At 46.0% G+C, this 27,861-nt stretch overlaps 1 protein-coding gene and 1 long non-coding RNA gene across 3 annotated transcripts in view; one reads left to right on the top strand and one right to left on the bottom strand.

Moving 5' to 3' along the window:
- Positions 1 to 27,861, top strand: part of ANTXR2 (ANTXR cell adhesion molecule 2) — a 79,509-nt gene that overhangs the window by 10,479 nt on the left and 41,169 nt on the right. For both annotated transcript variants that reach the window (XM_032109026.1, XM_032109027.1), the window contains exons 6-10: positions 91 to 159; positions 996 to 1,076; positions 14,715 to 14,775; positions 15,746 to 15,841; positions 18,573 to 18,642. In XM_032109026.1, coding sequence (XP_031964917.1) covers positions 91 to 159; positions 996 to 1,076; positions 14,715 to 14,775; positions 15,746 to 15,841; positions 18,573 to 18,642 — 377 coding nt within the window. The remainder of the gene's footprint in view (positions 1 to 90; positions 160 to 995; positions 1,077 to 14,714; positions 14,776 to 15,745; positions 15,842 to 18,572; positions 18,643 to 27,861) is intronic.
- On the bottom strand, positions 145 to 6,039 carry LOC116444010. Its single transcript, XR_004240151.1, has 4 exons — positions 5,670 to 6,039; positions 2,354 to 2,463; positions 1,205 to 1,416; positions 145 to 645 (listed from the first exon to the last, which is right to left on the bottom strand). It is a non-coding gene; the product is annotated as an uncharacterized LOC116444010 (long non-coding RNA).

Here is a 27,861-nt window from a genome sequence, read left to right as displayed (position 1 = left end):
ATGAGCTGGAAATACGTCATGCTCTGCAGAGTTTGGGTGCTGCCTGTTGAATAAATAAAATGCTTATTTCTCTGTTCTATGATGCCACAGGCAAGGAAATCCAGAGAGCTTGGAGCGAGAGTTTACTGTGTTGGTGTCCAGGATTTTGAACAAGAACAGGTAAGAATAAGAACATAACTATTTTAGAGTCCTGGGCAGTACCTGAACCCGGGGTTTTGCAGAGTTAATGTTAAGTAGTATGGAAATTTAATTTTACTTACATTAGGCAGTGTAATGTCTTCTCTGGCTCAGGAAACACACTCAGATGTGTACGTAGACATAAACAGAACGTGTTGGTGTCGTGCTCACTGCCAAGGAGACCCATTGGAAATCCCCTTGTTAACTGGGAGCTGCCAACAGAGAGGGTGCAGGCAAGCCCCTCTCATTCGAATGGTAACCAGGTCAGGGTACTGACCACATGAACAGAGGAGCTGTAGACAAGATTCCAGCAGTGCATATGCAACAGTCTTGGGATAAGGAAAAGAGCACGGGCTTCATGGCCTTCATTGAAAAGCTCTTCCAGAGTTGCTGTGTCCCAGTGAAGGCTGTAGCTACTGCTGTTCGGTCAAAGTGGCTTTAATGGAGAGGTACACAAAAGGCTCCTTCCTGCAGAAGATGCAGAGAAAGGGTTTTTAGTGAAAGGCAGAGCAAACAGGGAAGGTAATTCTGGACAGAGGTACAAAATCACTGCCAAGATACAGGCCCTGAAAGGTTTCTTCAGTGTGATGTTTGCCACGATGATTAGCCACCATTTTGTTAGCTGCAGTCAGCTGTGGTATATCCTCCAGTTCAGAAAACTCTTAGGTAGCTGTGAGAGAGCTCTAAAGTTTCCTTCTCTTTGCAGAGTTGATGAGGGTTGCTTTTAGACATCCATTTAAATTTTAAGGGTGTAAAGCAGCATGATGAATTTAGTTTGCCAGATGATTCACGTGTTTGCATGCATTTTCTCTCCAAAGCTGGAAAGAATTGCTGACGTGAAAGAGCAAGTCTTCCCTGTCACTGGAGGATTCCAAGCACTTAAGGGGATAATCAATTCTGTGAGTACCAGGCAATAAGTTTTACATTTCCTCAAGATTAGAGCATAGTCTCCAGTCCCACTTCCTTTTCTAGGCAGAACTGGTTCCTAAGGCAGTAGTTGCAGTAGATGAAGTTCCCTCCCCCTTACCTTAGAGATGCAGTTCTGTAAATCAGCACTGCTTGCGCCTCCTGCAGTTATTCATGCTCAGACCTCGTGTGGAATTTGAGGAGTCCTCACGAGGAGAGGGGTGTTCGTGTGGGAAGTGCGGCGGATGCTCTGATGAATGGCTGCTTTGGGTTTAGTCCGGAAAAAATGGAGACTGTTAACTCCGGGCGAGTTGAGAACAACTCGTTAAAATCCTGGGGAATAAGTGCAATTTAGGAATTAGCCGAATCTTTACATACAGAGAGGAGTGTTTTAAATCCATGACTTTAACCACTTGTTCTCCCAGTAAGTGGTAAAGCTCAGTTCCACTTGCCAGCATGGCATGAGAAACTCCCATTGGTGAGATGAGGCCATTCAGCCAATTGCTGTGGTTTGCGGGAAGGGATCGAAGAGAAACATTTTGGTTGTGATCAGTGGCTTAACACTGTTTCGGCTGTGTGTTAAGACACCTGTGGTTGTGGACACAAAATTTACTTGTCTCATTTTAGACTGAAGGCTGTGTCTTTTATGCGAGGTTAACAGTGCTGCTGCTGCTGCAGGTAGGCAGCACAGTGCAAACAGGCTTACTGGCAGAAGTAAAGTCAAAAGCAATAATGAAATCCTTCTTCTGAGAGAGAGCCCACTATCATTCATTTCCCTTTCCTTTTCTTTTTTTAAACAACAAAAGGATACTACTCACATACAGGATGCTACACAGTCATGAATTTATCACTTCCCTTGAGCAGTGTGGTTTTTGTGAATGCTGTAATGCAACAACTTATTTTCCTTCTTGTTACTTAAGATAAATGTAGTTTCAGAATCTTCCTTGCACTTTCTAAAGACAGGCAAGCAATCTTTTGATGCATTGACATTTATTCTCCTGAGAAGACAGCGCAGCCCATGTGGTACTGCCTAAAACCTTTACTATTTAAAATCTCATTCTATGCCATTTGAAAGACTTAGAGAACTCAGCTATGCTGCTGGTGCAAATGTTAGAGGTGCCAGTGCTGGGCTTTTTTATAAGAGCCAAATGTTTAACCCCAGCTGATGACGTTATGTTTCCGAGGATACTGCTTTTAAAATAAGTATGTCAGGGATAGAGGAGTAAAGACATTTGCGTTCGGCGTTTTCCCTCCAGTGAGGGTCACTGACCTGCAGATGGGCACCTTCTGAGGGATCAGGTCTCCCCACTCTTCTTGTCCTTTGAGGAAGCAGCAGAAGTGCGGTTGCTTGAGGTTTCTGAGGAGCTCGACTTGAAGAGTCTGTCATTCAAACACATGGAAGGTTAGCATAAGCTGTAGGGTGTCCCACTACCCGCATTCTCAGCCAAAGTGTTTTTGGGCAGTCTCTGGATAGTGGCAGTGCCAGCCTGCCGCTCCTATACCTCCCAGGAACTTTAAAGCACCTTCACTTCTGTGTCAGCAGGGAGGGAAGCTTTTCTGATAAGATATGGCAGATGGTGTTTGCACAAGCCTCAATCCAGCTTCTTCTGGCACTTACAAAAAACCCGGCTGTAAGATTGGTCATACCATAGCTGTAGAACAGGACCAGACACAAGGAATGGAAATGCATTGTTTCAAGGTAACAGCTTAGCAGGGACAGAAGAAGCAAACTGATGTACACTGTTCTACAGCTAGATGCAAGGTCCGCTTCTGCAGACTGAGCTCCTGAGTTGGTTCAGGGTTTATTTACAGCCTGGACACTGGGCTTTTACCACAGAGCATGGATGGAAGTATCCATAAGTAGGGTTTCTGGCTGGTTTGGATTTTGTGTGTGTGGGTTTTTTTTCTAATGCATGTGTGGTGGCGGTATTAATAGGATATTATGATATGTTGTAGTTAATACTCAGTTTTCTTTGCAGGGGTTTTGAATGATTGTGACAATTTGTTCTTATAACATTATAGCACTGATAAGTAGATCTAATTGAACATGAAATAGTCACAGTTTTCCTTTTTAGTCACTATTATAAATTAATTTCAGTTTGCAAGTTAGCTAGAGAATACAGACTCAGAGACACTGATCTAAAGGGGAAAGCTGATTTCGAGCCAGAGGAAAAGGAGGTATGTCGCAAACATGCAGCAGTATTGCTCAAAGTACAGAGTCAAAGGCGCAGTTGTGAAACCCTTCGTGAATGTTGTTGAACAATTTCTGTTCAGAAAAACATTGTCTTCAGAAATGGCAGCAACCCAGCAGTTAAAACCCCTGAGCAAAACTACAACCCAGAACTAGTGAGTAGGAATGATGCAGGAGCCTCTACTACATTGATATCTCCAGATATGAGAGACTATTTGGCTGCTATCCTGTTATACTGTATTCCAGGAGAGCTGAGCAGTTAATCTACGTTTGTTAGTGGTAATAAAAAAAAAGTGATGGGCTTTAGCAGAGAGTATCTGTAGTACCTGATGAATCATCCAAGTACCTGCTCCTGCAATTGCTTTCAGTATAAGCAACTATTCTAATTTATTTTCTCTGGACAGATACACAAAGTCTGTTTAATCATGACCAGGGATTAACATTCAAGACAGTCAGATGAACATTTAGAGTAACCCTGGGTTACATGCCAGAGAGCTCGCACCATGTTTTCACATTAGTTCTGACGAAATCCCAGAGAAGGGAGAAGGGTTGAAGCACCTCCATGCCGTTGTGTTTCTGCTGAATAACATCCTCTACCAGTTCTAAAACTCTGTGCAGACCCGTGAAGAGGGGGCTGCTTTGCGAAGTTTCCTGCTCTCCAGCATTGCTCATACCTAGCTTACAAAGTCATAACTAAACAGCATTGTCAGGGTGAATAAATCTGAGAAAAACTCTAGAGCTTAAAAGCAAAACGCTGAAGGCAAGTTACTGCACTCTCAGGAACAGTTACTGATGGGGTTTGGCTGATTATTACACGGAGTGTAGTCTTGTAAGCCAGCCAGGACAGAGTGAAGGCTTTGGGAGGGCACAATTTCTGTCACCATGCAGCAGATCAGTACTAGATAAGAAAATGAAACCCTTAATTAAACACAGGTCCTGCTGATTCGTGAGTGAAAGTTGTCTGGTTGTCTCTGCAGGCAGAATTGGACAAGGCTGGTACCTTGAAAAGTTACATTAAGGGAGTTCACTTTAGTAACATTATTAGAGTGTGTGACAGCTCTAAGTAGACAAACACATTTTTATACTAAAGTAAGTTGACAGCGCTTAATACAGGAAGTTAAAATATATTTTGTTCTTAGGAAATGCCACAAAAACTTATCAGATAAAGCTACAGGAACGGAGACATGCAGACCTTTAGAGGAAGTTGTCAGTTCAAAAAAGGATCAGCAAAAAGTTGTTTTATCTTTCAGTGTTACAAAATTTCTTAAAATTTCTGCCTGGAAAGGACTAGAAATATAATTGCTAAAATCTCCTTCTGCTTGTTCATTTTATGGGTGCTCAGGGGTTTTTTGCTCATTTTACATGGGAAACCCATTGTTAGACATAATGGACCAAAAAAAAAAAAAAAAAGAATAGATCAAGTCATGTGAACTGAGTAGTTGCACTAGCCAGAACATTGTAAATTGAAGCAAAATTCTCTCCAAGCTGGCTGAGCCTCTTGGGGAAAAACCCTAACGCTTAGCATAAAGCTGTCAACTTGTCCAGGAAAAGTTGCGAACTGGGGTTCTTAAGGATCTGCCTCCTGGGGAAGGGGTGACCAGGGGAGAGGAGACCTCAGGGTTTGCAGGATGCAAACTCCCAGGCTGACATAGACTTACTTAGACCCATCCAAAGAGTGCAGCTGGGACCAGTGAGGCTAAACAAAGGATTAAATGCGCACAAGGTCCTTAAAAAAAGCATAGATTCACCCAGTATCAGACTCTGGCCAAAGGAGTATAAGCAGGGAGTGCTGTAAAAATATAAATTCTCTGCTGTGTAAGTATAAATTCTCTCCAGTAAAACTCTGTGGGTAATAGAGGGAAGTCTGCTCTTGTTGCAAAGAGCAGTCCAGTGAAGGGTATCTATGGCATATCCTGAGGGTTTCCATGTCAGCTGGATGGTTCCTGTGTCACTCGCTGTGCATGGCAATGCATTGCTCCTTTGGAGTTACATGGCTTGGTGACAGCCAGCGCAGCAGGGCCCGCAGGGAGCCGCTGCACAAACCGTGCATGGCAGCGGCACGCTCAGCCGCTGCCGGTACCTCACGGAGTCACCTCTCATCTGGAGCGTGGTGACACTCACTGTCACCACTCCTGTGCCCTGGTGCTCAGCATAGAGAGGGGAGTGGGGCCCGTAGGCTGCTGACAAGACTTGGTGACGAGCAGACCTGTCCCTGTTTGCCTTACTAACACCAAGAAGTCAGCAGGGAGGAAAGCCCCCGAACTGTGTTGGACAGCCAGTTGGTGCCCAAGCAGGGACAAAACTAAAGCCTAGCGAGGGGGAGTCAGTTTTGTTGAGGTAGGCAAGAGCTATTCATATGAGGAACAATTTTAGCCTTTATGTTTATAAAACTTACTGCAGTGGCTTCCCAAAGATGTGCTCCAGCCTCTCTCCATGAATCTGATGCCTTCTGCTCCAGCTGTGCTGTCAGCAGCACTTCCTCAGGCTGACCTGGGTTTGGCACTGGGGGAGGGTGAATTACCGAACTCACACGAGTCCAACAGCATCACCCGCTGGTACCTGCTATAAGGCAACAGAATTTGTGTTTATGGAGGGTGGGAAACTTCCCTACTGCCACAATAGTGCTCGAAGGTTAGACACTGGAGAACGCTGCTGGTTCCACGTCTCTAACGTGAGTGCTTACCAAGCTCCGCTGTACGAACCCTGCTGTCTCAGGGGCCAGGTTGCAGCTTGGGTACTGAGCAGCAATCAGGGACTACATGATTTTCAAGTAATCCCTACTTCTGTCCAGCCTGCACAGCACCCTCGAGCTAGGCTGCCTCCCTACGCTTCCTTGGGCAGTGTGCTCAGCCTGCTCTCTCCCTTTCCCTAAGTGCTGTCCCTCCTCTGCAGATAAAGGGGGGTCAGCCAGCTGACTGTGTGTGGTTAAGATTTTTCAAGGCCAAAATCAGCTTAAACGGTTCATTATCAATTATACATCAACTTAATTGGATCATTTCCTGTAGGAAGAAAATATGGTCGGTTTATGCACTGGGAATCCAGGAAGCAAACTATTAGACATTTAAGGAGGTGGGGGGAGGAGAAATGCAGCAAGTTATCATTAAAAGAATTATTCTGATTAAATCAGTCATCTTCTTTAATCCCCTTGGACGGTCTAATCTTCGAGCTGCACTGGGTGCAAGGTTCAGAACTAACACTGTGCTATGTTTTCCATGTGATTGAGACTGAGGAGATAGTTTTGGGAATTACTGCATGTAGTTGTTAAAAGGAATCAATGGCCTGGAATAGAATGCTTTCTGCTCTACCCTTCACTGCCGTGCAGCCCTTAATTTGACATTCTCTGACATATTACAAACCACATAATGTTCTCCTGGAGCACAGTGAGCTTGATAAGCCAGCACCGGCACTGACATGGCTCCGGTTAGTGTGAGCGTGCCTGTACCCTGTGATTGGGATGGGACTTGTCAGCCAGCCCTGCATGGCTGGCAGCTCTCTTACATAAGGGATGCTGTACAACTTGGTCCAAAGGAAGCAGTCACAGGTCCAAATGAAATCCAGTGTTTCCTTAGTGAGAAGTTTCTTTGAGACAGATTTTTCTTACTAATTAGAAAAAAAAAATAGCCCGAACAACTTTTTTCCTGTTATGGAAAGTAACAGTTTGTCTTGATTCCTAGTTACATTACTTGGTAAGTAATGGGTTTAGGGTTGTTTTTAGTAATTTGGGGGTAAAGGTTCTGATGCTGTTAAAATACGCATCTCATGACCCGCAGTTTTGTCATCTCCATTTGCTTTCCTCAGTGGCTGCCAATGAGGTGCTGCTCAGCCTTGGTGTAATTAGAATATTCTCACTAACCTAACGCCGCGCCAGGCTTCTCTCGGGTGGTGATTTTATGCAAGACCATATGTCTCAGGGATTTTTTTCACTTAGATAGGGGACAGGGTAGCAGCCTTCCCCTTCCCCTCCCGCTTTGTCCACGGCACTGCCGAGCAGCGTCAGGGAGCAGGCTGGCCTTGGCAGCAAGGTGTAGTCACGAGCACAGATGTTTGGCAGCAGAGAAAGGTAGGACCCATTAGACATTAACTGCTGCGGTTCCTGCTCTGACTTCGTGGGAGAGAAGCACCAAAACAGTGTTTCCTTGAAAAGCATGTGCTTCATTCCAAGTCACCCTGAATTGATTGTCTTCTGTCTAGTGTGAGGTGGTCCTGCTGCCTCATGGCTTTCCACACAGATTGGCACTGGGGAAATAAATGACAGAGCTTGCTTGAACACAGCAGAGGCATGTGATGTGAAACCAACACTAGAAAGAACGAAAGGCTTCGCTTTGGAAACAGTTAATTTCAGGGAGTTCAAACATTAATTCCTGTATGGACAGGTTGGCATGTCCAGAGCCCAAGGTGGGCTGTGAAGGTGCTTCTCACTTAAAAAGTCTGATTAAGGTTACTCGAGTGCAATCACAGAAATCAAGAGCTCTATTTATTTTCTCTTGTAACCTACTCCACGTGTTTTTTTTTGTTAAAGCTTAATTCTAACACACTATTAGGGTGCACAAGTCATATTTAGGTAAAAAAAGCAACAGCTCGTGAATGAGAAACCTGTAACAATGCCAGCCTACATACACCTTAAATTCTTCATCACCCTGATTTCACACATGTTCACTTTACATGCCATAAGAGTCACTGAATTCAGCACAAAAAATCCTGCTTGATGCACAGTCAGCATTTCGTTCTCTAGAACAAAACCAGTGAGTCCAGTGAACCAATTAAACACCTCCTGCTTTACTTCTGTTTCCTTTTAACTGTCTTAGCAATAGTGGGGAAAAAAAAAAAGTTTTGAGTTAAAAAGAAAAAAAGGAAGCAAGCTGCCAGTAGTATTTCTAAGTGACTCATAGAAAAACAAACCCATATGGAAACATGGGGTAAGCCCAGTCCTGATTCAGCCAGTTGGGAGGAATAAAGCAGAATAGTTTTAGGAACTCAACCAAGCGCTTGGGTGAGCTCAGCTGGACACAGCTAACCCAGCACCAGCACAACGCTGCCTTCATCATCCATTCCTCCAAGGAGCTCCACAACTCCAAGCTGGGATGGGGCTCCAGAAGGCATTAACTCAGCAGAGAATGGCCTTGCTCAAGAGCAGTGTTCTGTAGGCTGGGACAGCTTTCCACAGCTCTGATCTGGGCTCCTGGATCCCACCTGCACGCCCTGCTCCACCTGTGTACACAGGAGCCCTGGTGTTGCCTACCATTTAAATAGCTGCCCCCCACAGCCAGTGGCATTCTGAGCAGCTAAACCAGAAGCCCAAAGGTGCAGGCAGTGCCTCATCAAGAAAAGGTCCATAGCTGGCAGTCATCAAGGCTTTGCCTGCATGCGAAGCACAGAATGCTCAAGGTAGATTTAAACACTCTTTGTGTTATCAGGGCCCTCTCAGACCTCACCTTCCATTCCTGCTTCCCGCTTGCCGTAAGTTTATCACACTGAACATCCGTGTATTGCAGTGACAAGTACATGAGCGTGCTTACCATTGTGTCTTGAAACACATATCCTGATGAGAGATGCAGCTCTTGACGAGGCTGGTTTTGTGGTTCCCTGAGGGAGGAGCTTGGCACAGTACAAGAGGAAAGCACACCCTCATGGTATGTCACACCATCAGCAGTGTTTAGTTTCTAGCTCTGTTTTCCTTGAGGTTACAGTTTTGCTCACCAGCTGTTCCGTTTGTAGCATTCCTAGAGAAAATTAGAGACCCCACATTTGGGAGGGAGAGAGGAAAGAAAAGGAGTCTCCACAGAAAAGCTACTGCCTGCAGCTCTGAGGCTGCCGTGCAAGGGGGGGCTCTCAGGGCTGTGCCGCCATCTCTGACTTGTGCACACTCACCGGGCACAGTTTGGCTGGCAGTGTGTCCATGGACTGCGCTCCGGGCACAGGCTTCCTGTGCCGACCAGGAGATGAAACTGCAGGAATATAATCTGCGGGCACACAAAGTGTGGAAGCGATCCTGTTGCACTGTCAGTGGGTTTGCATATGGCAGTAGAACAAAGATGAGCTTTTAAAGGTGAACATTTTCTTTTCTTTAAAAAGAGGTTCTGGAAATAGCAGGTCGGATGCATTTGTTCTATTACAGTATGCATGCTTTTGTTCAGAGGCTCATGCTGCCTTTCCCCAAAAATCACAGCAGCCTGATCTGGGGTCAGCTTCCGGTGAGCACTGACATAAACAGAGGTGCAAGTTTGAATGGATCCACAGGGAGGGAAGGCCACTGGTGGCCCTAGAAATCCTTAGTTGTTCAGATTCATTAGCATGCCAAGTCTGACCAAAACGTGTCAGCGGCTGTCTCCCTCCAGCAGTTCCTGCTTAGCCTGACCTCTGTCCCAGGAAGCGAACACTTTACACAGCCATTGAGCATTTTCAATACTTGAAATCGTGACAGTGGTTCAGGGAAGAATCCAGCTGTGATGATGACCTACCCAAACCCTGTGCACAGTGTACAGTGCTGGGCAAGAACAGATGCCATGCAAGTTATGATTTATGGTGCTGCCTGCTGCCAAATAGTTTTGAACTGCATACAGGGCTAAGCAAAACCGAGTGAGGTGGCAAGATAAATTGACACTTAGCGTATTTTGTTAATTGTCTCTGTATGGTTGGGCTGCTCATGGCTTATTACTAGTGCATTGTTCTCACAATTTCACAGAACACAACCTTCATTAGAGTTCTGGAAGGGAAAGTTGTTGTTTGTGTAACACTGTGCCGCCTGGTACAGCTCTGTTCCACAGCATGTGCTGAGGGTATGGCAGGCTAAATACTCAAAAAGCTGCAGGAGCCATCCTGCTTTGCTGTTAGACAATGAGAACTTGTAAGAGGCAGAAGCAGGGGTGAAAAAAAGAGTCCAGGCAGAGCCAGGCCCGGTCTGTGACAGGTTAAAGAGGTCCTGGAAGATCCGCAAAGCACATTTTCCACAAGAGGAAACATTGCATAAAGCAGGGGAAAGATCTCTGACAAGGCTAAATTTATTAACAGAGGTGGAGTTTGCTAAGACCATGAGCAGTGGGGAGCTTGATGTCAGCCTGTTAGTTGGTTGCCTTTGTGCAGCGTGCTGCAGGGACATCTGCCCTTTCAGTGCTGATGTCAGAATTTGGGTGTGGCAGCTCGGCGCTGACAGAACCCGAGTGTGAGGTCAATTCAGACACCTGCAGGTCAGAAACAGGCCGTGTTTCTGAAACAGCTGTAACAGGAGGAAACGTGTTAGTAATGACAAAAATGGGAATCCACTGCTTTAGAAATAGTGCACTGAAGTTTGTGTGAGGCTTCAGGCACCTTCTAGTGGGAAGCGCATAGAAAGCCATGAGGATGGATTTGGATTTTAAGGAGTCATTAACTGTCAGGTTGGTCTGGGAAAAATGCACGAGGTGAAAAGCGGGGCTGCATGGAAAAGCTGGTAAAGCTTTTGGTAATGGATAAGTGGACCTGATAAACGAACTTCCTACAACTGTTTTAAGATTTACATGGTGTGCTTACTTGTAAGCCACTGAAATAGGCTGGAGACAGGTTCACAGCCCCACGTGCATGGCCATGGTGTTCCCAGAGGAGCTGGGCAGCCCAGCAGATGATTGACAAATGACCCTTTCAGCAAAGAAAAGCTTGTTTGGGCAGGCAGGACCCAACACGTGCCAGTGAGTTTGCATCAAGGGTGAGTTGGCTTGCGAGTCCCCCTGGGTATCTTGGATGCTTCTATTCTGGTAACTTCTGCTCTCGGAAGTGTTCTGAAATGATTAACTTGCTTTACTGAGAGATGCTATAGAAACTGCACAGTGTCCACTCACTTAAAAGGCATAAGAAGGGATTTCACTGAAGGGCTGGGAGGCTGCCCTGCATCCAGGCGTCCCTGCGGAACAATGCCAGGCAGCAGAGCCAGCATGGAGCACGAGCTGCATTCGTGCCACTGGTTCCTGTGCTGGCTGCTCTAAGAACTGGCCCTAAAAAACAGCAGTGTTTAAAATCTAAGACGCTTGGTTGCTGCTGCTGCAGTGAAGCAGCAATGTAACAAGTCCTGCACATGGAGAAGCTACAGAATGGTTTCCTCAGCAGTCTGTTGTGTTGTTGTTGAACAAGAGGGTGTTTGGGGTCTGGATTCCATGTCTCATTTCTTACACTCCAAGAGACTGACTACCTTGAAGAGCAGAACTCCACTGCCATCTCTTGTCCCAGCAGCCACACCTTTGTTAACGAGTCACAGCTGTGGTCACTTTACCTCGATAGGCTCTGGTTCCAGCTGGAACTAGTCCTGCACTGCACAGGTCGCCTCAGAAGGCAAAGAACACCCTCTAGTCTTACCACAGTTCTCCACTTCTGAAGCTGCAAGACAGCAGGACAAAGGCTGACAGGTTTCTGCTCTATTTTGTGCTTGCTCTATTTGGGTTTGTGGGGAATTGGTTCTCTCTGAACCAGCCAGCACTGGGAGGAGGCGGAGGGGGCAGGGAATGAGAGAAAAGCTTTTGTGAGCCTGGGCACAGAGTCCTGTATTTGGTGTGGACCTCTGAAGAAAAAGTGGATGACATCAATTCTTTGAATCTCTCCTTGCATGCTGTTAAACTAAGGCAATTTGTCTTACTTATTTTATGTCAGCAGAGTGCTTAACTATCCTATCCAAGGATGGCCTTATAGAGTTATTATTTCAACTTTTCTTGTGGGCAGGAGGTTTCTAAATAATGAATTTGCAGTGTCTTGGATTATCCTGAACTGGCAAAGAGGGAGCATCGTTTTTGTGGAGTTTGTTTTGGTCTTGCTGACTTTGCAGCCCAGGTTTCCACATCAGGATAGCTTAAAGTTAGTTTTAAATTCTAAAGGACAGGGACACGAAGGCATGTTAAATAAATGCAGGTGGATCATAGGGAAAATGGGTAAGATGTCTTCACATCAGTTCTCACCAGGGGAAATAAACTTTGTATTGGAGTGCTGGGGTGCACTGTGCTGGCTGGCTGGAAGAGCTTGCATGGAAAGGGAAAAAAAGATTAAAACAGAGAGAAAAGAGTGAGTGGGAATAAAGGAAGGCATCAAGTTTCTGTACCTCGTTGTAAGATGTGCAAGTACGTTTCCCCCCCCCACAAAAGTGCATGCGGTAGTTGCTGTATTGAAAATATTCCCAGTTTTCCATTGTGGCAGAATCCTTGTGAGCCAAACCATACACACAGGTGGTGCGCAGGACAGCTCATGGGCTGGGACCATGCAGAGAATGTGACGTTTTGTATTTAACTGTAGGAAAACTCAGTTCTGAGCAGTGTTTGAGCGTTGCTTAGCGGAAATGTTGAGGAGAACCCAGAGCATAAGCAGAGGTTAAGCAAAGAACTGTATCTATGTGCTTCTGATTGGTTCCAACTGAATCCAGTTAGTCCTTTACGAGGTTTGATTTCTGCTTTTTAAGGTAACTTGATGTTGAAGGGAGGGGCTTTTGGGGACAAGGCAGATTTCTCTACCATTATCCTTTTTTTTTTTTTTTCAAGCATGGACTCTCAAGAGGGTTTTTGAAGGATGGAAAAGAACCTGATAAACTTACAAACCCAAATTTTAGTAGTTTCAGAGGTTTTTTTTCACCCCAATATGAGCTTTGTTTGGGGGAAAATGATAGAATTAGGCCACCACCCTTGCAAAGAGTCAGGGTCTCTAAACAGTACAGTTTGCTTAAACTAAGCAGAGGAAGGCAGTAATAAAAATTATGAAAAATTATTGTTGAAGCAGTTAATTCTAGGAGCAGTATTAATACCTGGTATTTTCCTGCTTTAGTCAAGAGCATGTATGCAAATGGATTCCGTGCAGGAAATCAGTGTATCCTGAACCCTGTATTGAAATTTGCTTTTGTTCATGATTTATGATCATTTTATCTACACCCTATTTCCGCTCAGGTGGGGTTGTTCTGTCTGCCCCTCCCAGTTTATTCTTAAATTCAAAGGTGGTTAACTATATCTAGGTAGGTTTTTTCCTGATTTGTATTGCATTTGGAAGCACAGTGTTAGAAAATTCACACTGGGATGTAATGCAATTAGAGAACTACTGCTTTGCAAGGGAAGTCAGATCCTGTCCCACACTGTCTTCCCCTCTCCCCGACCTCCAGTTCATACCATTGACCCCTCCTCAGACACTGGGCAAATGGGGCCAGGGCAGGGGTTGGAAGGTTCTCCCTCTAAAGCCAAAATTACTGAATTCTGTGCCACCTACTGGGTCTGTGCTTCACGTAAAGCTCGCCTCTAGTCTCAGCTTCACTTGGGCTGTTCATCTGACTCGTCAATGAAAAAAACAGAACGTGCTTTTACAGCAAAGGAATAAAATGCTAGACAAAATATTCCCCAGCCCCCAAGCAAGTCACGGGAAGCTTCTCTCCACACTGCAGTAAGAATCAAAAGACTAAAGCCCTTTTTTGGAAGTGAGATCCTCAGCTAATACAAACTGCTTGGCTTGCACTGAACTCCAGGCTACATTCTTTCCTAAGATCTCCGTTGCTGTGTCTCGTCCAAATGCATTCGCCTGCAAGGTCTCCATTTTTCTTAAATACGACTTAATATTTAACATGGGTTTTAAAGCACTAAAAAATGAAACTGTACACAACAGTTTGTGGGGAGAGAGGCAATATGGGCAGTGTTCAGTGAGGCAGGATGCTCTCTTTCTTGGAGCTTAGTGTGCTTTTTGTCAGAACAGTGATTACATGATTGTTTCTGCTGAGCCCGGATGCGCAGCAACACGGACCACTGGGAAGCATCGTAGACAGAGTGTAAAGAGTCCTGCTGAGAGGAAGGCAGGAGTTAAGACTAAGACAGAGGAACATTCCCAGGAAGTCAGGGCAGCTCAGCAGCAGGCACAGACCTGGCAAATGGAGATAGGGACGGGACAGTAACAGGACTCTGTGCTGTGCAGGTGATTACAGAGACCTGAACCGATGCCATGGAATGTTTACAAATGCCTGCTAAAAATACCACTTACAACAGGGAGAGCTAAAGTGAGATCCCCATCCAACGGCAGGCAGCGCAGTTGGGAACACCACGTGTTCCCGTGCCGCTTTACGTAGGGCAAGGTGCCAGCGCTCGCAATAACGTGCACTTGACTTGACCAGGCTTGATTGTTGGAAGACTGCTTTTGACTGGATTAGGTTTGTGATTAATTTTTGGCTTAAATATTAAGATTAGGGTTCATGGAAAATTAGGTTAGGGATCTGGACATCATTATATTTTGAAGGCTTTCCGGGGTTTAACAAACTAATCCAAGCCTTAGGAACTCCTAGACGTGACTGTGCAGATGTGCAGGAGCTGCACATGCTACAGGCAGCGTCCTACAAAGTCAGACTTAGCAAACCAAACCTGTAGCTGTATGTGCGTTCTAGGGACAAGCATTTGTTTTAAAGTGAGATTGCTCATGGAAATAGCACTATGAAACATGTTTGTGACTATTCCCTCCTTTGCAACAGGTTTTGAAACAATCGTGCACTGAGATCTTATATTTGGAGCCATCCAGTGTCTGCGTAGGAGGTAAGGTTTTATAATTTTAATATACTATTCAATTATTATAGGACTCTGGTTTCCCTGTTTTATCCAAGGGAAAACTGCATGTCTCTAGAATAAAGCATCTCTAACTTAAGTCCTCAAGAAGTTAAAGAAACACTGGATTTCTCTGTTGGCTTCTTGTTCTCCTCAGAGGAGCTGACCACCAGGGCTTGCTTCCATAGCTTGGGTAATGCATGTGGAAGTTGGAGAGCATTTACCTGCCCCTCTCCCATAAGTTCACTCTCCACTTGCCCACATGTGCCCCAACATCTGTGGAGTGTAAGCAATAAAGCACGTGACTGCATTTTTGGGCAGCAAGAGCAATATATTAATGAAGTAGAAGAGTTGCACAGAATTTTAAGGCCTTGTCTTCTTTCTGAGCTTCACAATCCACACATAGTTGGAGACCAATCAAAATAAGGTAGTTGCAAAACGTTACTTGGATATTTTTGCGAAAACATGGATGCTCTGGGTGAAGTCACTGGCCCTAGTAAAAAAACTGTTCTCACTCCTCCTCTGCACAGCTCACAGATAGCGTGGCCCTTAGGCAACTTGCAGAGAAATAGTACTAAGGAGAAATGTTTCCTTCATCTGGCACTTCAAGTGAGCCTGATCTGGGTTTGAGGAGTCTTCTTGTTCTGAGTTCCAGATTTCTCATTTCTCATTCACTGAGAAACTGTGTCTTACTGTGCAGCTGAGCCCCGGATCCTGGTGATAGTCTGAATCCACTTCCAGTTTCATGGGGCTCTCTCAATAAAGATTTGGGAACAAATCTTGACTTCCCCATTTCTAAGGAGAATTCAGTACAAGGGTTTAGGAAAAAAGGAGATCTCACTAAGCTGGAAGCATTACTATGTTGTGCTTTGTTTATTGCAGACTAAATGAAATTGCCCTGGTGTAACTTACTGCAGTGCACTGAAGTTTGGTGATTTTGTGTGTTTGCTTTTCCCTCCAGAGGAGTTTCAGGTTGTTCTCAGAGGAAGCGGCTTAACCCTTGGTGGGAGAACCGACAGCGTGACTTGTACCTATCAAGTGAATGGAACTACAATCCGTAAGTGTGGATGTTTTGAGATGGCTGGCCTTTGTAATCCTGAGGCAGTGATGGATTTTGCTTCTCGTTACCTCAGCTGATGAAAATTGAAAGAGAAAAATATCGAAGAGGAGGAGAACAGGAAAGCTCTGAGGATTAGTAAGGGGAGGAAAGTTGTTTCACACTCTGCTCAGTGGTTTGATTTTGCTACCAAGTGCCGTTAGCTGTGAGTGGTGAGTGGTGTTGGCAGCCCCCTGGCTGTGGGCATTAGCATGGTGAGAACTGTTTGGCTCCTGATGTTTGGGCAAGCAGATGTTTGCTCATGAACAAACCTGTGGCTGCAGTGTACTGACTGAGGCCCCTTCCTGCACAATCATCCTGGCCGAGACCTCTTCATTGCAATTCCCAGAGGCGCTTACCTTGTTTTCTTGCAAGGTCTCTGCCTGTTCTGAGTGGCGTGCCAGGTGTGCTGTGGGTTTCAGGGGCACGTCAATCCTCCTCCTGCAACAGTACAGAAAAAGGCCAGGTCAGAACAGTGGTGTATTTTGTCTGGTCCATGAGCTCCGTGTCCCCAGCATCAGGGCTTACTGCAGCCGTAGCCCAAAGCAATTCTGTTTCAGATGGTGACCATGACACCTTGTACAGACACTTCCCTGTAGCTTTTATCTGAGTTTGCTTTTTCTATCCAGACACACAAGTGGATGGCTAGGATAAGTGCATCCAACTTCTAGCTCTGAGCAGAATCCCTTAGAAGCCAGCCAGACTGGAAAACAACCAAAAATGTGAAAACTACAACTGATTTTTTTTCCCTGCCTGCTGTCTGATTTCTGTATTAGCTTGTCTTAAATTCCTACACAATCGAACTTGTGTTTCCAGTGCAGTTTCTTCCTTACCCCTGGATATCGTATATACTGGAATCGGCTGCCAATCTCTCCTGCCTGTTAAATACGTACACTAATTTGCCAGAATAACAGGATAACCCAGTAGTTCTGGATGCAGGCAGCCTGTGTAAGTCAATTCTGCTTTTATAAATTTCCCTTCAGTTTCCATTACAATTGTCACCTCTGCTTCCCATTGCCCACAAACACTTGCTACCATCTGATGTGAGAATTGCCAACTACAGCTCTGGGTTGCTTGTTTTTTCTTGGCTTCAGAAAGGGGTGTGCTGAAGCACATGAGGGGAGGGGAATGGCACAGTGATGTATTGATTATAAAAACACAATCTGCTCTATGGGGTCTTGCCAGGGCCTTCTACATCCCCCCGGTCCACATCTTCAGCAATGGACAACAGTGAGCGGCTAGGGAGTAGTACAGGAAGAAAACAGGGAAATTTCAAGTGGTCCTTCCCCCAGTACACAAGGTCATTCTCTAGAACAGCTCTGTTCTGGGTTCTGATTGCCTGCTTCAGAGGAAGCCTAAGGGGGCCAGTGGAGCCAGGTTGAACAGGAAGGTAGGCAAGGCGCTTGGAGCAGTAGCAGGAGGAAGGAGATGGTCCCAAGAGAAGGACAATTCATCCCCGTGTCATTGCAGTCTCCTCTACAGAAGACTGGCAGTCCCTCTGCAGAACCCTCAGTATGTAAGGGCACAAACAGAAGGCGCTTGGGTGAGGATCTGCTGGTGTTGGAGTTCCCCTCTCTGAGAACCTGGGCTCTCTTTGGGACCAGCCTCTGAGCACACCCTTACTGTGTCAGTTCCCCTGCTTTTAAAGGATGCGTTTGGCATCTTTCTCGTTCTGCATTTATAAAGAACCATTACCAAATGCTAGAAAGGAAACCTGCCAAATGGAGCTGTGGGATAGAAAAATAATCTATGAAACATACCATTAAGACAAAAACATATGGCAATGTGCTAATCCCTCTTCTCCACCTCACAACTAGCCCCAAATCTAGGCCAAGCAGTCAGTGCAGATTATAGCACATACAAAAAGCTCATTTATGCCAACAGCTCCTCCTTCAGCTGCCCCTGAATCACTTGTCTCTCTGCCTGTTCCTGAAATGCAGGACAGAGTCATCTCCACGTTGATCTGGCAGATCACTTATCTGCTCTCACCCCACAGTCAGGAAATAGTCCTTGCACAGAAATCATCAGTCCTGCTGTGGGGAAGTTTGTGCAGATGGTTCTGCACACAGGAGCAGAATTTTCCCCAGCTTACTGAACACGTGAGGCAAAAAAAATCTCTGTCCTCTCCTCCTCACATCTGCAGAACAGAAATTCTGTACTGGACACAAGGCTCTACAAATAAGTGCTTTATATGCTCTACAGGTAGGTGCTTTGTAAGATGTAACATGTAAGAGGTTTGCAAATCACAAAGACTCAAAAACAGAAGAAACACTGGAGAAAAAGACACTTGGGTCACAGCTAATAAACCAGCCCTGTAATGCAATGCACAGGGATGGAGCCAGTTGGAAACAAACCTTCATCTTCCAACTACCAGGCAACTACTAACAGTGTTAGTACTCACTCTCTGCAAAAGACAGTTGTTGATTGTTGGAAACGTTCTCTCTGGAAGAGCATGAGCTGACTCGAGTAGTTCAAATAACACTGTAATGTGGGCTCACCTGGCATTTACAGCCAGCTCTGGGGCTCCGTGTTCCTTACCTTGGGCCTGCCTTGCTGCCAGTTCCAGCCAGGACGGACCAGTAAGGAGCATGGGAACTGAGGGACCTCACAGCACGTTCACATAGCAGTCCCTCATCTAAGCTGCACAGCATAGTAAGATCATGTGATTTTTTTTTTTTTTTTTTTTTTCCAGATGAAAAGCCTAAAACAGTAGAATCTGATTTTTTGCTCTGCCCTGCACCGATCCTGTACAAAAGTGGCCAGTAAGTACTGAACCAAATACCGGGCCATATTTTGCTGGAACTTGGCACCATTATAGCTGATGTTAGTATTTTGTTGCTTTTACGGGGGGTGGTTTGGTGTTGCATTTTTTCCCCATTCTTGTGTTATTTCCCTTGTGTATATGCCAGCTTTGGAATGGGCTTTAAGTAGTCATCTGTGACCAAACCTATTCGGACAGTGCCTTAAAAATGAATATTCAGCCAGTTTATGAAATACTGAAAAGATCTGGCTTGTCATAAGTTTTATGCAGATTAGCTGTTTAAACGGTGCATAATACGCTCTCATCTGGATCATCTTCAGGCCCACTGTTAAAGAGATGACATTACCACTGACACTCACAAGCTATTATTAAAATTAGGTGTCAGGACCTGTACCCCTGCTCCACACATCCTGATCCAACAAGGCACTGAGTTAACAGCTGCAGCACTGGGGCTAAACTGCAGCTCTGGCCTTATTCTCAGTGTCACTGGCCAGGGCTGTACATTAGTTCTGGCCCTTGGAGAACTAATCCTTCCCTCCTCCTCTCCAACTCAAACATGCCTCAGGGCCTTATGATGACTTGGACTTCACTGTGCAGATTTCTGAAGACCCTAAGCTAATCTGAAGTCAGAAAATCGCACATCACATCTGGGTCCTGTGGGAGGGCCAAGGCTTTGGCTGTTGGCTTTCTCCCTGTTTGGCAAGTAGTTCCTCCCAGAGACTTACTAGGGATGAGGCTAATGTTAATCCAGTAGGAAGCACAGCAGTTCTGCATTGGCATTTATCTGTGGCAGTTCCAGCAGCTGAAGAACTAAGTGGGTTGTATAGATCACTTGTCTGTAGTTACATTTTTGACTTGAGCAACAATCAGCCGCCTCACTTGTGCTGTCAGATGGATAGCAAAGCTCCGAACACACATCTGGTCTGTGCGTTAAACGGAAGGCTGGGGGAGGGAAGTTGGAAAGCTGTAGAGGAAAAACGTTCAGTGCTTCACCCCAGTGGGGTGGCTCAGGGCAGAGGGGCTGCCTCCAGAGCTGGGTCATGGCTGGCAGGAAGAGCAAGCACAGAGCAGAGGGAGGGGGTGAGGGATTCAATACCGATGTGTTCCCTGATGTTGCTTTTCACACAGCTGTGTGACACATGCGTCTTGTCCCTGGTACAGCAGGGTGTCAGACCCCTATGCCTGCTGAGCGGCCTGTGCATCCCACAGCACAGCAGCAGTGCTCAGCTGGGAACTGCTGGGGGTGTGCCAGCATTCAGCACAGCAGCTCTGCAGCTCCTGGCTTAGGTAAAACCAGTCAGCACCACCACAGTTGTAAGGAAACTGCTTTTGTCATCAGAACAATGTCAATCAGTCAGGTTAAAACCTCGCCTCCTCAGGCCAGCTATTTCCGTGCAGTTACTGTACAACAGAAGAACAGTAGCAAATTAGGTCCCAGGATGAAGCTCCCCAAAAGCTGATGCTGTAAATGCTTTTCCACACACAGTTTGTCCCAGAGTATGTAAACAGCCTGTCCTGTCAAATGCATGTGGAATGCATGACATGTCTGTATAGGTTAAAGGCGTGGAAGTTAGTTGCACATGCTGCGTTTTTCCTTACACTGTGGAGTGTTACTGAACCAGACAGCTGCCACCCTGGAACTGCAGTGTGGATAATGCACCTCAGCACAATACACCTGGAGTTTCACAGATTCACAGAAAAATATATTTTCCGCAGTTATCGCGTGAAACACAGTTCCCTAACCTGCTATTGAAGGAGTTGGAGCTTTGGCCCAGAGCTGAGCAGTTTACTGTGCAGAAGACTGACAGCTATGAAAGATATGTACATACTTGAACTCTTGACTTCCCATTGGCAAAGCCTAGACTACTGCTGGATATCTCCCAGTAATTCCTCATGTAGTGGAGCTAATATTAGTCACTAATGCAACAACAACCACTCTGTTCTTTTCTAGTGCTCTTTTGGGTGGAATTAAGAGAACACAAGCAGCCCAAGTTAGCTTGCTTTGTGACTTCTAAACCTGCAGCTTGGTTTCTGAGTGCAGTCAAGACTCATGTAACAGGTTTCATTGTATTTTTTCATAATTGGAGACACTTCTTATTGCCTGATGAATTAGCAGTTTTCCCATGCAGAGCAATACTAAGCTATGTGGAATAGGTAAAGGGCCAAAGTAGCCAGGATGTTGGGTTGGTGAGCCCCTGCTCTCCTGGACTTAGGCCATGATGTATTTCTGCTTCCTTCCCAGCTGTTGGCTGCTTTGAGTCTGGAGCTTCCCAAGTGGCAGCTGTAGATTTAACCAAGCATTCTTTTCAAAGCCTGCTTTTCCACAGTACCCTGTAGCAGATGGATGTATCATCCTTAGGTTGGGTGACAACATGACTGTGCTTGCCTGTGCCATTTAAAATCCCTTCTTGTCATGCCACTTCCAAAGTGCAAAATTCCATAGTCTGCTTACAAACCCAGCTCACTTACAAGGCTCCTGATCAGCTAACAGCTGACAATTCTTCATGATTTTCACACAAGCAACCCATGCCTTATAAAACACATAACAAATTTGAAATAAAGCAAAAAGGGAAAGTACACATACACTTTTCAGGAAGGTGAGGAGGCCAACCCAGGTGGAATTGCTTTGAGAGATCACTTACACACTGTGATGGCAGGTGTAGCAACACAATCAAGCTGGTTAGTAAAAAGGACTCCAATTCTACTGCATTGCCCATTTAAAAGTCACACTTTAAAGGTCGCAGTATTTGAGAAAATCAGTTCCCCATTGTAGCTGAGACTTGGATTTGTTGTCCTACCACAGCTCGAGAGAATCAAACCAAACCAGACCTCTCCATTACTGTACGTGTTTCTGTAGTCCTTGTGCGTTGGAAAGCAATCAGAGCCCTTGTCTCTTTGAACACTAGTACAGGAAAAATGGGGATATGTTAGAAGTCTACATTCCTTGCTAGCTTCACTTTTGTTCTCTCACTTCTGCCCTAAATTCTGTGAGTTTGCATTCAGAACAATCTGTCTGTAGGCTTGGCTTTACCCACGGCTGCCTTCTGCTCTGGTGAGCCATTGGTGAAACCCCCTCTGCCTTGCGTGGAAAGGCCAGCAGGAAAATCTGCATTTCTCGCACTGCCTGAACACTTACAAATTTGCTTTTATTAGGTGAGTGGATGACAAGAACTACAGTTTAAACTAGCACAACAAAACACTGTTTTACTGAAATGCTTCTAGTGAATAGTTATGTGACTACTACTTATCTCTGTTTGAACTCTCATTTCTCACTGGAATATCACAGTAACATTTTGGATTTGATGGTGCCCACTACAAACACTCAGTCTAATGTTATGCAGACTCTCCTCTAAGCCAGGCAAGAAAAGATGGATGCAAGCTAGGCAGTGGATTATTTAAACTGAACCAACAGGCTGAAGAATTGTCATTGTTCTTAAAATAGTTCAGGGAACTACAGAAGTCTATTTTTTCATGCAGCTGCAGTGCTGGCCAGCTTCCATCTTTGTGTATCCTGCACTTGAACTCAGGTTTTGCTAGGACAGAAGTATGCAGTGTCCTTCTCTTTGGGCTTGGAAGCTTAAGGAATAACAGAGCCAAAAAAGACAAATCCCAGCCTAAACCTGAGTATAAGTGAAACATCTCTCACAGGTACCTCGATTTGATGACCAGCTTGCGTGCCAAGGTGGGACAGTCCACACTGCTGCTGTTAATGACCTTATTTGCCCTCTATTCAAATGCTGCTGTCTTCAGCTTCCATTTATCCCTTCCTACATCCTGTCCAACACAAACAGCTGGTGGCACTTAAAGAGCAAAGATTCAATAGGAATTATTTTCTGGGTGGTAGGAAGGAAAATGACTACTCCTGCATTGCCAAATTCTTGGTTACCTGCAGTTTCCAAGGAGCTGACGAAGTTTGTGGCAGCTCACTTGGCACAAAGCGCACAGCAATGCAGGAGGTAATCTGTTACCCATCCCATGCCTCACATTCAGCTCTAGGTGCTCTAGGATTTCTAGGTGCAAGATGTTTCCATGACAGTGGAACAGGTGTACCTTTAATCTTGCTTTCCATTTTCTAAGTGTCATTTTTATTAATACCAGCACCAGATTTAAGGGGAAGAGCATAGACACAAGAAAGCAAACAAGCACAGAGAACATGAATGGATTGCAGGCTCCATCCTTCACATTACCTCACTGGGTTTCTAGACAGCTGTCCCTTTGGGGAGCAGCTGGAAGGTGTTGTACGGAATGGTTGTCATGGCTGGCTCCTAACCAGGGATCCTGACTGTCCCCGCTGCCCAAAGATAGAGCCTCTTCTGCCTTTACTCCATTCACTGCTGCCTGTGACCTGAGAGCCAGGAACTGACAAACTGCTTTTGAGTCTCATGTCTTGGGGCACCAGAGCTGTTCCCTTGGGACAGTGATGGTCCCAAATTCATCGTGCAGGCAGGATGCCAAGCAAGCACTTCCATCCCCAGGCACATACCCAGTACATGCAGCAGCAGGGAAGCAAGCCTTCACAAATTTGCCTTAACTATACCAAGGAGTAATTTTTTCCACTGTTACTTCCCTTTTCTTCCCCATCAGCTGCAGGCCCTTAAGTCTCACTGCTTCATCCCCTGTGCCACTGTGCTGGCAGCATGGAGAGGCACTCAGCTAAGGCATTACCTGGGCAGTCTAGCATTCATTAAGACACCACGAACACCTTCCACACATTTATTTCTTGCTGCAGCTCCTTTTTGGAATTTTTAGTTTTCTCCTCCTTTCTTCTGGGCTTGATAAAGGCACTCTGGAAGTAAAAGCAGTGTTGAAGAAACAATGCTTTGTAAGGTGACTGATGGTGAATATGTTTGCCTAATTAACTTGTGGCTAATAATTCTAAGCCATTAAGTAGCTAGTTAGTACATGCTTCGAATAAACACATCTGGTGCTGCCCTGAGTGGAGGTTGTGGCTATGTGTGGGTGACAGATGTGCTGTTTCCCCAGCGCACCCTTTTCCATGCTGAGCAGCATGGCAGTGCCACAGCCGGAGCCAGGCAGCCTTGCGCAGCTGCACACTCCCCGAGTGGCTCCGGGCATGTGTGCCTCCTCTCCTCAGCTGCCCAGCCACTGCAGCCTGCTCTGGTGCCTCAGAGCCGGCGTGTGGCTCCCAGGAACACCCTTTTCAGCAGCTTAGAGGCTCCTGCCTTCTGGGCTGAAAGGTAGCAGAAGAGGGGATAAAGTGTCAGGCCACCCAAGGAGCAGAGAGATTAGAATTCCCAAGCCCTGCGGATCGATCTCCTGCTGAACAAAGGGCATTGGGAATGATCATGCCTTACTGTGTCACTGCCTGGAACTGCTGGGCTGGCCTTGGAACAACCTTCTAGGGAGGGAAGACTCCTCCGGTGGAGGACAAAAGCCTACTCCGTTCTTCAGGCAGTCTCTTCCTAGGCTGGCACAGCTGATAACTCTCATCAGTCTTAGAAGTGAGAACAGCTAGGATCAGTTCCATGCAGGAGACACCCTTTCTTCCAACTAGGCTGGTTTTTCAGGTTTTGGCTTTTTGTGGGGTTGTTTTCCAGACAGAGGAAGGAGTAACGGCAATAAAGAAAACAAACAGCAGAATATTTTGCTATTTTGCACAGGAATTACTTCTTAAAAGTAAGACTTGAGTTCTTAGTTGCCAAGGGGCAAGTTAAGGTTTATTGCTACTTCTGAGGGCCCATGAACCCTGATTACTCTGTGCCTGCCCCAGAATGTCCGACACATGCTGTCATTAGAGCTAGAGTTGCAGGCCCAGCCCATGACCTCTGTTTTGTCAGACACCAACAATAGCACAGCTGCCCCTGCCTGGCTGAGATCTCAGACCTGCCATTTGGCACGAGGAACAGAGCAAATTGGATAAATACACATAAACACATTGGGAAGGGAGGGAAAACAGAACAGAATGAACCAGAGCAGCAACCCACAACTTGTTTGATAGGGATGATTTAAGTAGGCATATGGTATAGTTAAATGTGCTTTCAAAAACATTGGCCTGATTCTTCAAGCAAATACGAAATAAATATCTGAATAGCATGAGAGCCGATCCGGCACCGTTAATGCTCTCAGTGGAGGCACTCGGATGCTTGGGCTGGCACACTGACATTCCCACACCAAGTGTCAGTGCCTCATCTTGACATGGCACAGTTGTACTTCCCTCTAACAGTGCAAGCCTCAAAAGCAAGCAGGCAACAAGCTCATAATTACACCTGACCCAGCAGCCATTGTCATATCTTACTGGCTCAGTGTTGGCAGAACAGCCCAGCCACACCTCTCACAGCTGGATTCATCCAGCAGTCCCACTGCCCACACGCACATCTAACTGTGGAACTCACTAGGTGCTCACCCGACATCCCTCTGCAACACCAGGTTACCTGGTACCTCAGTCACACCTGCAAGTTACACCTCACCTTTGTCTCACTGTGTTCCACCAGACAGACAAACAGACAAAGGGAATAACCTTAGACAGTCTGCGTTACCACAAAGTAAGTCCAAACTCACATTTAAAAGATGCCCTTGACAACCACCCCAGGTGTTTCCCCCACAGAAACCGCTCACAAATACTCCGATACACAAAGCCCTGGTGATTTCCAGTGCACACACACGGTATCACCTATTTAGTCAGACAGGCTGAGAACTTGGTCTTGGTCATGAAATTGTGCAGCACATCCCTTTGCCTGCCTGAATGAGTGCTAAGAAAGGTATGTGGAACTTAAGTGAGTTTTCTGATAACGTGGAAGTGAGTGGCTCAAAACCAGAGAGAGGAGAGAGTTACTGTTGCTTGCTATGGCTACCTTTACTACTGTTTTTTTTCCGTTTGTCACTTTCTCTTCCTCTGCTAAGGAAGGTAAAAGTTTAGAAAAGCTGTTGCCAGCAAAGGCAGGGTATTTGCAAGCTGCAGATCAGTCTCACATGTCTTTCAGGGTCACTCAAGAAAGGATTAAAATGCTGTGGCTGTGTTGAGCATTTCTGTTCTAACTAAAAAGTGACACTGAGCTCTTTCTGTGGTGCTGTTCACTAAGTAGCCTTAGCACAGCCTTTGTGACAATGCAGGCAGGGGTGTCATTTGGTCACAGAGCTGAATTACTCACTAACTTAAGGGGCAGCGCTGCTGCTGAGTGCTGAGCTACTCAAGAGCTCGGCAGCTGGTGTCAGCATTCAAGTGTGGGTTTAAGGACCAATTTTCCAAGCCTCATCCTCAGTCTGAAACCTACACAGTGACTACTTATCAGTTGGAAAAAAACATTGTTCAGAGACAAGGGGACCAATTAAAAGGAGAATTCGATAGGATTTGCAAGTTAAGAGGCAGCACATTCACTAAAATATTTCCCATACCACATAACACTGGTCACTACTGTGAAAAGGCAAAAGCACAAATAGCCTAGTCACCTCTTAGAAGCCAGCTGTCCTTTAAGAAGCACCGAATGGAGGAGAGCAGGCAGGCTGCTGCTGCTGCAGGAGGTCCCAGCCCCCAGGATGAACTCTGGGCTCTCAGCTGCTCAGACTTCTTCCAGCCTTGCTGGCCAGCAGCCCAGCAGCTCTCTGACGTGGGGGATGCAGCCATTCCTAGCACCAGCAAAAAAGGAAGTCACTCGTGCTTCTCCATTTTGACTTCCTGCTGCTAAGCAGCTGGTAGGATGCCAGCTCTTGCTCAGGCTGTTTTCACCTGTTCACTGTTGTTTCCACTGTTGTGGAACCCCTGTGCTCAGGTGAAGGCAATACCTCCCATCACTGCTGTGTGCCCATGGCCAGTCCAGACCTGGATGGGATATTGGCATTACCCCTCATTGCAAACAGCTGGGCTTGCCCTGCAGCCCTGGGCCGGGAGCCGAAGGGGGTCAGAACTACTCCCACCTGCACCAGTTCTTTCCGTTGCAAACTCACCGAGATGAAGCGTTTATTGTAGGCATTGACTTTTATTTCCCTATACAAGCTTTTGTTCCAACAAAAATAAAATACAGTATGGTTCCCAGTCTCTGGTGCTTGCATGGGAAAACCTCCCCTCTCCAAAACAGCCAGAGAAATCAACTCAGCTATGGGGAAGCCAGAAGTAGGGCTGGATTAGGCCTAATGTCTGTTATAAATATTAACTTCTGCAAATATTTTAGAAATACATTTAGTCAGACACAATTAGGGTATAATGGGAACTATTCACAGATGGAAACATCCTCAATGAATTGTATAGGCTAACTGGCCCCTCAGCCATATGGATGTGGTGTTAAGATCAGTAGTAATTTCTGGCGCAGTCCTTCACGTCCCTTCGAGGGCACACAGTGTTCCCAGAGCATTAGCGAGGACTGCGTGAGCAGAACTAAGTGCTGCGCATTATGCAGTGGCCATAGGATCCTGAGCTGAATTAATAGTCTAATTTAACAGAATAATGACATTTCATACCCTGTTACTGCAGGTTCCCATGATTCCACAACATCAGAGCTAGTTCTTTGCTGGCTGCCATTTCTCTCATATTCCCTAGCAGTTCCCAGCAGTGAAAGTTGTGTCTCTGTGCACTTGTGTCCCATTCCATGGAAAGTCAAGCCCAGACAGACAGTGTATTGGACATGTGGCTGGAAAAGCTAGAGGGTTCTGAGGTAACAAGTGGGGATCCTAAAGAACCATCATCTGAGTTTATATCAGTGCTAAGCTTCACCAAGAAGGGCAGGGGAAGAGTTTGTACTAATTCTTTACCAGAATCCCCAAACACCATAATGAATTCCACAATGAGCAGGTCTCGCTATCCTCAGGAAAATACTCGGTGCTCCTTCTTATGTCTGTGTGGCTGCTGGGAGGAAAACACCTCTGATCACGTGTCCTAACTGCAGGTTATGTCCTGTCCCCAGCACAGTTCCCACTGAGTGAATGGTCCAAGTGCTCCCCAGTCACAGCTGGCCTTTGGCATAAGTGGGACTGCAGCAAACATGACAGGCAGGGCTGGAACCCTGCTCCAGGAGAACTGTCCCAACTGTCCCTGTCCTTGTGCAGCTGGGGCTGTAGGTCTGGGAAGCGCACCATACCCAGAAGCCCGGGCTGGAAAGCCCTTCCTCTGTGTGTTGTCTTCTCCTGCAGCGGGGATGAGTCCCTGGATGCAGAGTCATCTCTGGGGTCCAGGAGTATTTGTTAACAGAGCCCAGGTAACGAGTCCTCTCTGCATGGGTCAGGGAGAATGGACGGGTAAATGTTAGTTGTACCCCAGCAAGAAGTGGCC

Source organism: Corvus moneduloides, chromosome 5, assembly GCF_009650955.1.
Source record: "Corvus moneduloides isolate bCorMon1 chromosome 5, bCorMon1.pri, whole genome shotgun sequence".
NCBI lineage: Eukaryota > Metazoa > Chordata > Aves > Passeriformes > Corvidae > Corvus > Corvus moneduloides.
This window is presented reverse-complemented; position numbering and strand designations above follow the sequence as displayed.